Raw genomic sequence first — 12,033 nt, 5'->3', positions numbered from 1 at the left:
AGTCTAACTGTATCGAAATATTTAGAATCACCTCACATCTAAAAATGGAATATCCAGTCCAAAGCATCTCTGCGCCACGCATTAAGAAAGGGGTGGTGTCTTTCCTGGTGCATTGGGGCACAGGAGAGTTCACTAGAGAACCCCTGGAATGCTTAGTACCGGGAAGTCTTGATCTTCTCTATGACTGGATCAAGACTCATAGACCGAATTTAAGACCGGAGATTGTTCATACGATGTATGAACAAATTGAGTCAGCAATCAAGGAAATGGAGTAAATAAAAAAAATACTTCTAATTTTTTTAATCTAAATAAAATTGAGATCTAATTTCAAATAATTTTTATTTAATAACCATCAGGAGTACCATTAGGATAATATTTCAATCCATTATGTAAATCTAATGTGAAATAAGTATCACGACAAATGAATAATTGTGGAGGAGGTGGATGATTTCCAGTATCATCAACATTATAATAAGTATCATTAGCTAGTGTATAAATAGGTTGCCCCTTAATTTGTATTGGTATATTTTGACCGTTAGAGTATAAGCCGTCGAATACGTAACCACCACGTGAACGTTCACATTGTATATTAAGCATAAATGAGGTAGCATCACTTAATGTATTATTATATCTTGTACCATTAGAATCATTTCTATCCATAGTTAAAGAATCTTCAAATTCTTTAGTACATTGTATACCACCATCTAAATCAGAAGCAACTAATTGATATTGTAAAAATCTAGCACCTAAAGTACTTACTGGTTCATCAGGATAATTTTGACCTGCAATAGTTAATTGTACATTATTATAAATAGGATTATCAAAACAAGTATAATCATTAGCATGTTTTGGAAACACAACTGTAATAGTTGTAACATTAAATAAAGGCATATTAATAGTAGATTGTATACCAGATTCAGTGTTCTAACCCGATTTGGTCTCCAAATGAACGGTGAATGAACGGTCGTCGATGTAAAGCAATCAAAAAGTTGTTGGTTATATTTAATAATCATACATAAAAACTGTCATAAAAGTGCATAATTTTTAGAATTTTGATTCACCAAAGTAATAAAAATATTATTTATGAATTTTCTGTATCAATTCAATATTGTAATACTTTATTAATATTATTTAATTTCGAATTCTTTACTCACTTTTTTTGAATGGAGAGAGGTCCTTATAAGCAACAAATCTATACATTCGAACAAATATTAGAATTTGAACGAAGAATAAAAGAACACAAGCAAACAATCAAGGGGCTGATGAAGGAAGAAAAAATAGGAATCAAGCGCCTTAAAAAAGAATTTGCTCTTGCTCAAGTTCCATTTCCAGAGATCCAACGGGGAAAGCCATCAGAGATCACAAATGCCTCAGCTCTAGCTCGGATTGTTATCGACAATGGAGGGGAGTTTGTTGGTAAACCCTACCAAGCTATTCTTTCACACAATGGGATAAAAGATTGGCGAACTGCACCATACACACCACAACAAAATGGGAAAATGGAAAGGTGGTGGGAAACATATGAAATATCAAAAGGTGCATCCGATCTTCAAACTGTCATTTATGAATATAACTTTGCATGGAGACACCACGGTCTTCATGAGATGACAAGAAAGTGGATGACACCATCAGACATGTGGCTGAGTGAACCTCATTGGTCACCTGGATGCCCTGACGAAGTTGAATTCGTCAAAAAGATATCTGCTAAATAAAAATTTAGCATACTTTTTTCTGACTGAAATGTTTGAACTCTTTATCAGACTTTGTTTGGCAAAGCATGGTGATCGATGAAGACAATCGATCTACTGATCAATCGATCAACATCAACCGACCCACCTGTTTTGTATTCTGTTGCAGTTGAAATTGCGTTATCACCAGTATAATCTAACCACAACCGTTCCAATTAGCACAAAAACATTGCACACAAACACCCGTCGGTTATTGATCGGTATGCATTGAAAAACCTAGTTTTCCAATGCATACCGATCAATAACCGACCGGTCGAATAAGTAACAATCAAAACCGTTAATTTTTTTTACGATATATGACCGTTTATTTGGAGATCAAATCGGGTTACTACATGTATACCAGATTCAGTAGCAGCTAAAGCAAATGCATTATAATCTAATTGTTGTGAAGGAATTATTAAACCTCCAGGTTGTTGAAGTATTTGAGCTATTTTATTTAAAGTTTCTTCTTTAACTCCAAATCCAAACATATTAGATTTACATGAAACTACTGTTAAACCTGTACAATATAAAGAAACATTCTCAGTTGCAGTATCAATAGTATGATTAGTTTCAGTATCATATTTAAATGTAGTAGTAATATTAGCAGAATTACCTATTTGAGTAAAACCATGAGTAAATAAAGGTAAATTATTAAATATAGCATTAATAGTAGAATCTTCTAAAAATTCTTTAACTTCTTTAATTTTACGTGGATCTACTTGACACCAAACTAAACCATTTTGAATAACATAAAACTTTAATTCAATATCACCAACTAATCTATTTGGATATAAATCAAATGCTTGTAAAGCTAATATATCTTCAAATGGAAGATTCATTTCAAATTCGATATCATGTTTATTTCCATCTGCAATTGTATTTAAATCAACATAAGTACCACAAACAGATTGAGAATATTCTGAAACATTTTCATATAAAGAATGTGTATATTTCCTAGTTTTCTTTTCAGCATAGGGTTTAATTGTAGAATAACAATAACCTTCACGACAACATTCATTTTGTTGATAACCAGTAGAAATATTTATTAGACATAATTTGTAATTGATCTAATAATTGATTAGAACTCTTAAAACCTATAAATATTTTAGCTAAATTTTCAGGATCTTGTAAATTACCAGATGAAATAGCTTTTGATAATTGTACAGTTATTCTAATTTTAAAATTAATAAAACCTTCAGTTATTTGTGAAATCATATGATCACCATGAGTAATTCTTAATCTAGTTTCTTGAGATTGATTAAATGGTGCATTTTGATCATGACAATCTTCAGTTCTTAAAATAAAAGAACGAGTACCATCATTTTTAGCAATTAAATCTTTAAGACGATCAAAATAAGCTTCAACATTACCTTGATCATTTTGTTCATTTTTAGATTGCGTATTATTATAATACATTAATAAAAATGAAAAATATTTTTCATAATTTTTAAATGGGTTGGGGTTTTTGGAATAAAATCAAAAAAGGTTTGAGCAAATTTCAGTTAAGTAAAGAACAACAAGAAAAATTCAACAAAAATGTGAAAAAATGGTTAGAACATGAAAAGAATTTAGGTAAGAATTTAGGTAATAAAAATAGAATTCTACCATATAAACCTAATGATAAAATAATATTTAAAGATGTAAAAGAAAAAGATAGGAATAAGTTAATATTACAGGATTTAATAAAACAATGAATTTATTTTTATTATTATTTATGGCGTGGGGTTTGTGGAACAAATTTAAAAACGGTATAAAGAAAATATAACCTTTACTCAAAAAAATGAAAGAAGGATTTAAAAAAATTAGTCCACATATTGTGAAAGGTTATGAATTTGCTAAACAACATAAAGAAGACATTAAAAAAATAAGACCTTTTAAAAAGTTACCTATGGATAAAATATTTGAAACCGGTGATAAAATAATTTTATTATTTAAAAATATAGGAAATGAAGCAAATGACAAGATCCATCTCATATTTTATCAATAAAAAAAAGAATTAATATTTTATATATATTATTATTTATGGCTTGGAGTTTTTGGAACAAAATTAAAAATGGATTTAAAAAAGCAGGTGCTTGGATTAAAAATAAAATTATTAAACCAGTCGGAAGATTTATTGGTAATGTATGGAATAAAGTAGCTAAACTTGTTGTAAATACAGTAGGTAAAATACCTGGAATTGAAAATTTACCTGGTCATGCAGGTGCTATTGCGAAAGGAATTAAAATAGCAGATAAATTCTCACCTGTTATAGATGGTGTAGCAAATGCACTAGTTGGTCAAAAGAAATAATAAAATATTATTTATATTTTGTTTTGAAACTATTCCGAATCCCAGGCGTCCTTAAAGAACACCTGTGTCCTATTTGTCATAGTTTAGTTTCAAAAATTCATTATAATTTAATAAAATTTTCATTTTTATTAATGTCTGGTAGCACGAAGGTGATCAAGACTTATTATGACGATGAGACATCAAATTCATCAACGATAGAGAAAGAAACTGAGTTAATAGATCCATCTATCCAGTATATAAAGTTACCAAAACTAACTATTAGTAATTCAATTTATTTTGAAAAATTATCAAATTATCCAATTGAAAGACAAAATAGTAGAATATATTCATCACCTTCTAGTTTTTTTATAGAATCAAAATAAATAAATAAATTAAATCATTTTTTTTTTTATTTTTAGGCACTCTTGAAAAGATCCTGCTTTAAATCAAAAGCAGATTGATGAGTTTTGTCTTTATGTTGACTATTAACGATTACATTATCTAATAATGTACGATTAATTTCATCATTATATGACTCATAGATATATGACGCATACCATCGTCCAAATTTACATTTCAATGGAAATAAGTCTATTTCTAAATAATGAACATTTTGATTTATAGGTGGTTTCTTATTTTCAGTAATTGGAATTGATATTAGTATTGGATTGTCAAAGAATTCTATTATTTCTCTTTGAATAAAATAAAAATCGGAAGAATTACTATGTTTTATTATCATCCCAATTGGATTGATAATAAAATTGTTGTAATTTCCCATTTTATTATATTTAGGATCAAAGAATATTGCAACATCAATAGCAGAAAGATCCTTATTTTTGATATTGTCTGCAATTTGAGCAATGGAAAAAATATTCGCATACATGAAGAAAAAATGAAGTGATAATTATAACAGTTATTTATTATTTAGAATAAAGTTTGCCATGCATTCAAAAAATATTCGTCGTTTTTTGACTATTAACCTCCTGGCAAAGATAAATTGAATGAGATAAATGTCCGACCGAGGATAACCGAGGACGATTCGTGTTGGTCATGTGAGGTTTATGCGAAAAGTGGCATAAAAGTGCTATCGTTTCTATCAAAAAGTTTCGTGTTCTATCAAAATTTAATGCGCATTCAAATTATTAAACAAATTGTATGGCTCACAAAAATCATTTTGAATTTTGTTGCGAGCGGAGCGAGCACACTCGGGGGATTGTAGGAATCGGAGGCCTACGGGTCCGAAGGGCACCTCCGGAGGCCGAAGACCCCTCCAATCCCACCAGTGAAAACTTAAGGTCGGGAATGATCACGAGGACCCGGTGGCGGGTCCCCTAAAGTCCTCGTGATCAGTCCCGACCGCATTATATACCTACCGTTGAATGAATTGTTTTATCATTTATTAAACTTGCTGCAATACCTGTAGAAGCACATACAACATATGGGATTTTATTGACTTTCAACAAATTTATTATGTAGTTGATAAAAGAACTTTTTCCTGTCCCCGCTTTTCTTTTTATGAATGCAGTTAATTGTTGTCCGGCTAATAATCTATTCTTAACTTGATTGAATATATAACGCTGTCCATCGTTAAATTTTCTCTCGAAATTTGCTAAATTAATGTTTGATTTATTGATTTCTTGATTATTAAATGAATAACATATATATTTATTTATCTGAAAATTAGAGGGACAATTAGATATATCGATTATTACATCTGTATTTATAATATTTATTGATCTAATATAATTTAATACTTGATCAATTTCGATTTGATTTTCATTATTTACCTTATTTTTTAAAGCATTGAGAAGAGGAAACATATCATAATTCATTGAAAATATATTTGTAATAAAATCTTGTGTATTATATCTTGTAGAATTTAGCATATAAATAATCAAATTTTTATAATATTGAAATATATGATCTTCTTCTGGAATTGAAACACCATGATATTCCATTGATTGTTGCCAACTTTCTTAATGTGATTTAATTTCTTCGTCTGATCTCCAGCAACCTGCAAGGACAGTTTTAAGATAGCAGAAATCATTAATATTTAATGTAACTGTGAAACGTTCAGTTAATATTATTTAAGGCTTGCCCCTTTTCATAATTTTAAGAGCTTTAGCATTCTCTAAATCATCAGCAGGATATAAAAAATCTGAATCAATTAAAACCAATGGATTCAAATTATATTCTTCCCATTTTGATCCGACAGCAAGAGTATTACTCGGTCGTTCTGGTGAATTTGGCTTATTTAAAATAATTGCTGCTTGTTCAGGACTATTTTCTGCATTAATTTTATAAAAGAAGCTATTTTAGTTATTATAGCATCATATAAGAAAAGAATCATTGTACATTGTAATCTACCACATATAATAAAATTCTGAGAACCGAAAAGAACAGCAGCTTTTTGGCGAATTGTTTTACCGGGAATAGTTGACATATTGCCAAAAGGGAATATCAAAGGAAAACACATTAAAAGAGCCTTTTCTATATCATAAATTATTTCACTTTTCCCTTCGGAATTTGGCAATGTAATTGGTATTTTTGTATAATCAATTTCATTGCTATTTTGATTTTCGCTAATGGGTATCTCAGCAATACCAATAACATCATTGTTTGGTGCAAAAGCTGGATCGATTTTTGTTCTGTAGAAATTGACATCCAGTGGAGCAATTTTTGAATATAACGAGTTATTATTTTTCAGCCAATTTAAAATAGAATTCAGTTTCTACATGTCAGGCTTTTTATGGCTGTTTAATAGGGAATTCAAGTTTAAATACCCTGTACCACTTTTTCTCGAACTTAGAGAAAATGTTCAATGAAGGTGAGGTGAATCAATACCAATTTTTTCAATTTGAACATTACCATATAAAAAACGATTGATAAATTGCTATTAATAAGAAATCGTTGATCACCATCAAGTGATTTGAATATTTCCGGAATATTATCATACATATCTTCCATTTTACGATTGAATATTTCAATATCCTGCATAATATGTATAGAACTATTCGACATAAAATAATTTTTATAATCTAATTCATAATTTTTGTCATCATCTAATATTGGTGGTAAAGAATAACTTGAATATTTTTTTAGTAGATTTAAAAAGTCGAAATGATGAGGTTTTAACGGCTTAAAGTGTTCAATGTAAAGAGAATTCAAACGTGTATCATTGTCAATACAATATTTTAGTAAAACGTAAATTTGAGGGGTTCGAATTAACGGTGGCAGATTTTGCTAATGAAATAAGTCTATTAATTCTTGTTGGAAGATTAAACTTTAAAAGTTGAGTACGGAATGAAGAAACAGAATAACACAAAGAAGAAGAAAGAGAAGAAAGAGTAGGCTTTATTGTCTTGTTGGTCAAATGATCGAAAATGAATCTGTTTATGGCTAAGAATTCATTGTAGAATTCCATTTAGAGAAGTGAAGTGATTATGAGGTTTTTCTGTGAGCATAGAATTTTTAACTCAAATATGATTATCCGACCATTGAGATGTCGAAGTTAAATTTAGGAAGAATTGATAATAATAATTAGGGGGTAAAAAAACATGATAAAAAAAAAAAAAAAAAAAAGTCATTCATATAACATTAAAATAAGACATGAGGTAAGCTGGTTGTCAAAATTTACTTAGAAATTTTCGACCGCAAGCGGCCGGAAATTTTATAAGTAAATCATAACAACCCAGTGCGAACCGAATGTATTTAATTTCAAGTAATTTTAATTTTTCTGATATAAGCTAACTAAGTTAGTGCAAACTTTTTTTTAAATAAAAATAATATATAGAATCTGATACTTTGATTGCTAGGTATCTTATCTTTATTTCAAAAAGTTCGCCACTATTATATCGTATGTAAAGTATTCAATCAACATGTTGTAAAGTCAAAGTTATTCATGTAACAATGAACGGTTAATACGTTATTCCATTTTTATGTTGCAAAATCAGCTCAGATGTGCAATTTTTCTGGAAATGCTGCAAACAGAAGCCGTAGAACCACAAAATATTCTCTACATTATCTGCAATTCTACTCGAGGAAGACTTCTAAAAAGTCAAAACGTTCAGAGAACAAGTTCAGATTGTGTGCACGATTTTGAGATTCTATGTTGGCCAGAACCGAGTATCATATGAAGAAATTGGTGAGTTTTTTGGTCGTTCTGGTGCTTCGATTTACTAACGATATAAAAAACTTGAAAATTATGCGCTACCAAATGGGAGACCACCAATTCTCAATACCGAAGCGACTGAATTTCTGAAAAGCATCATTCATAATAACTATAATCAAAGTGTCAAATGAGATACTCTTCGGCACATTTGTAGATCCATTGATGGAGTCAAAAGGGTTAGAGGTATTCTCATATGGAAGCCAACGCGTTGAAGCATTTAGTGAAGAAATAGGGAAATATTATGATCAGCTCTCATCAGTCATTGGTGATATTCCTCGATCATTTATCTTTAATGTTGATGAGACAGTATGATGGGGTTGGACGGATGCGCCAAAATTTTATAATGGAAACAGCATCAAAGTTCCAGTAGACAGAAATATGCTTACAAGTAGGCAATCTAACCAAATTGTAATGATGCTTGGAGCATGGTATCAAGCAACAGCTCCGCATTTTGTTATTTCAGCAATCATAGCATCAGGTGTGAAACCATATCTGCAAAATGGAGGAATATTTTGAAAGGTAGATCTTGGTAATGTAACAAAAATAAAATCTTTTACTCTAAATCAAAGAAATATGAATCTCATCAATGAGCATCCAAGAATGAATATGATTGCTAAATAAACAAACATTTTAAAATCTCTTTTATTTATTTATAAAAAATTAAATTGCCATATAAGAACCCCTACAAAGTTTGCTTTATGGATAAAAATCATAGTATCAATATCTCGAACCCGATACCTCTAGTACCTAATTCACATTGATATAACAGTTGAATCATAAACACTCTCGAGAAATTTTTTTCGCACTATAATATTTTCTTTCAATATTACCCCCTTTTAACTGTCATTACCTGTTTTATTTCGCCACTCTAGGTATTTATTTTGAACGCTTTATCAAAGGTTAGAGCTACTCAACCACCAGGATACCCACAAATTGAGATTACTAATGCATCAGTAGAGCAGGTAATTGCATCACAAGAATAAGAATGAGTTAATTATTTTTCATTTATTCTTTCGCTTCAGGAATAGTCATTTCATTATTACTTACAGCATATATCATTATATATCTTATTTTATTAATACCGTTCATAGGAGATTCTATTTTAATACATTGATCACGGTGAATATCTTATAAAGAATTTAAATCTAATTTTTGAGCTTTTTTAATGGTAATTGATCTAGCAACATTAATATATTTATATATCACTAAATCATAAATATAAAAAAAGATATGTTCTATATAAAATAATTGTTTTATAGTACATACTTTTTTTAACTTCATTAGATTATATACTTCATATATTGATTTAACACTTATTATTTTATTACTAATAAAATGTCAGTTATTAAAAGTAGTGTATTATCTATCTCAACAGAATAATAATGTTAATGTCGTTGTAAATCCTTATGAAGTCAGATATTTTAATTACGAAAATCAATTGCCAAACGAATCTACTGTAGAAAAGAGTAGTAGTAGAGAAACAGCTAATAAATTAAATAATGTTGTAAAAGCAATTTTTATGATTATGTTGATAAAATATATGTTACAAAGAATGGTGAGACATTAAACTTAAAATATAGTTATAGTGATGTAGTAAAATTATTTATGCAAAGAAAGATTAGTTTAAAGTTTGTTAAATCAGGAGGAATTACTTATAAATGATTAATATTATATTTGATTTGGGAAATCGCTTATTTATACGAGCTTTTTGAATGTCTTTTTTCCGATTGTTTACACCACTTTTTGTGCCTTTTTAAAGTTAACTGAATATTATACGAACTTTTTTTGACATTTAAATGGTTTACAGAGCTAAAAATGAGCAGCGTTCAGATTACAAACAAACTTTGTCGTGCGTGTGTGCTTAATCGCATTAGAGAAAATATGCGGTTTTAGTAGAAGAATCATATTGGAATCTAACGCAAGCATTGCAATTATATATTGATCTTTTATATCTACAGCATATATTTGTAAGTCTCGTGAAGGTCCAGTTGATAGGGTGGCATATCTAAGATTGAACTGATATGATTGATCTCTTACTCTTACTGTGAGTGAGCGAATATCATGGAAAATACCAATACTCAAAGTTTTAAAAGCTTGAATAAGCTCATTTGTGAAATAAGTTGCTTCTATTAATGGCTATCCAAGAGCATGTTTAGACCGTTTATGAAAAGAAGCTCGTATAAATTTCAAATTAAGATAAACCAATAGATTTCCATGATAAAAATAATATTACAAAGTATAGAGACTCATTCTCCATTAGGGCTCTCTTTGGGGGAGGGGGGATTAAATTTTATAAAATAAAAAAAAAAAAAAAAAAATTAATAGCTCATTGAGTGAACAAACTTTGTTATTCTCCGAAAGAATTTTCTTTAATTTTTTTGATAACTCAAAATGTATTACTCTCTACTAATTTGAGGGTTTAAAATTTTGTGTGAAATTAATATATTTTCTGGGATAAAAGTAAAAATACATTATTACAAAACGACCGTTTATTGCTTGCTAATGTGCATAGTCAAAAAGAAAAAAATTAATATCGAAAAAACCGATAGAAAAAAAAATGTTTTCACAACTGACTAAACTTCAAATTAAATTAATTGAAAAAATGTCAAAAACACATGCAAATAAATTTAACTACGTACGATAAAAATTGAATTAAAATTACAAATGTCACAATACAATTAAAATTTGTAAATATGTCAGTTATCGTTAAAAATGATACGTTTAGATTATTTGAAATATACATATCATGAATTGCTAATGGTGTATTTAATTCATCAGTAAAAAATTCAATCCAATATTGATATAACATAATTATTTTATTTTTATCATTGTTTGTAAAATTTTCAAAGAAATTTATAAAAAAAATTGCATTCGATTAAACCATAGAAATAGCATTGAATATTAGTTTTAAATGATCTGGGATATTTTTAGAACCCATTTATTTAAATCATTACTTTCTAAATATTCTTGATCATTTTTGAATTAATTTTTAATTTCATAATTTTCAATGTTAATTACATAAATCATTTCATCATGACCTTCTAATAATTCTGGATTAAATTCTTTAATACTATCTGAATAATGATCATGAATTGTATTGGGTAATATTTTTGTGATATATCCTCACCTTTTTCAAAATAATAAATTAAAAAATCTAATTCGAATATTACTTCTAGTTGTATTTTGTTCTCATCAGGTAGAGATTCTTCAAATGTTTTTTCATTTAAAGTAGAACCAATATAAACTGTATTTTCATAAGCATCTTGTAATTCATTAATATAATTTTCGTCTGTATATATTACTTGTTTTCGGTTGTATGTTATAATATTATATTTGATGTTTGACGTTTCTTCTGTTTTTACCTTATCTATTTTAACATTTTTTCTTTGCTTCTTTTTTGGAAATGTTCATCTATACGTTTGTATTTCTCATTTATTATTTTATTATATAAACCAATAGTTTTTGGTGTGGGGATTATAGTTAATTTAAAATAAACTTCAGGAAAATCTTTTCTTAATATTCCTTTACGATTTTCTGCTAGATTTAATAAATCTGGCCATCGTTATCATTACAATAAATAACTTCATTAGCTAAAAATATTAATGTTGAATACCGGTTCAAGAGATCTGAAAATATCTGTTTAGAAGGTTCCTCTATAAAATGCATACCTTTATCAGTATAATAACGACACCATTCTATTAAAATATTACATAAATATAGTTGATCTCGTAATTTAAATTGATCATAATAATTTATGACAATTTTATAATTGCAATTTTATAATCTTCTCCCATTGAGTTAATAATATTATAAATATAAGTAGGATAATAATTTTTTTTTACAAGGTTTAATATTAATTTC

The 12,033-nt window shown here is 28.5% G+C and overlaps 3 protein-coding genes across 3 annotated transcripts; 2 read left to right on the top strand and 1 right to left on the bottom strand.

The window, feature by feature from the left end:
* Positions 1 to 44: 44 nt before the first annotated feature.
* On the top strand, positions 45 to 275 carry GO595_008918 (uncharacterized protein; the record flags this gene model as incomplete). The annotated part of the gene is made up of 1 exon (XM_067922546.1): positions 45 to 275. One exon carries the CDS (start codon positions 45 to 47, stop codon positions 273 to 275), a length of 231 nt encoding a protein of 76 aa, XP_067770912.1.
* A 67-nt stretch (positions 276 to 342) lies between these two features.
* GO595_008917 (uncharacterized protein) lies at positions 343 to 891 on the bottom strand (the record flags this gene model as incomplete). Its single annotated transcript, XM_067922544.1, has 1 exon — positions 343 to 891. One exon carries the CDS (start codon positions 889 to 891, stop codon positions 343 to 345), a length of 549 nt encoding a protein of 182 aa, XP_067770911.1.
* Positions 892 to 1,163: 272 nt separating this feature from the next.
* GO595_008916 (IS2 transposase TnpB) lies at positions 1,164 to 1,712 on the top strand (the record flags this gene model as incomplete). Its single annotated transcript, XM_067922543.1, has 1 exon — positions 1,164 to 1,712. The coding sequence occupies one exon, from the start codon at positions 1,164 to 1,166 to the stop codon at positions 1,710 to 1,712; it is 549 nt and encodes a 182-aa protein (XP_067770910.1).
* Positions 1,713 to 12,033: the final 10,321 nt, after the last annotated feature.

Source organism: Histomonas meleagridis (genome assembly GCF_020186115.1).
Source record: "Histomonas meleagridis strain 2922-C6/04-10x chromosome Unknown contig_79, whole genome shotgun sequence".
Classification (NCBI taxonomy): domain Eukaryota; phylum Parabasalia; order Tritrichomonadida; family Dientamoebidae; genus Histomonas; species Histomonas meleagridis.
The sequence above is the reverse complement of the archived record's forward strand: the minus strand, read 5'-3'. Positions and strand labels throughout refer to the sequence as shown.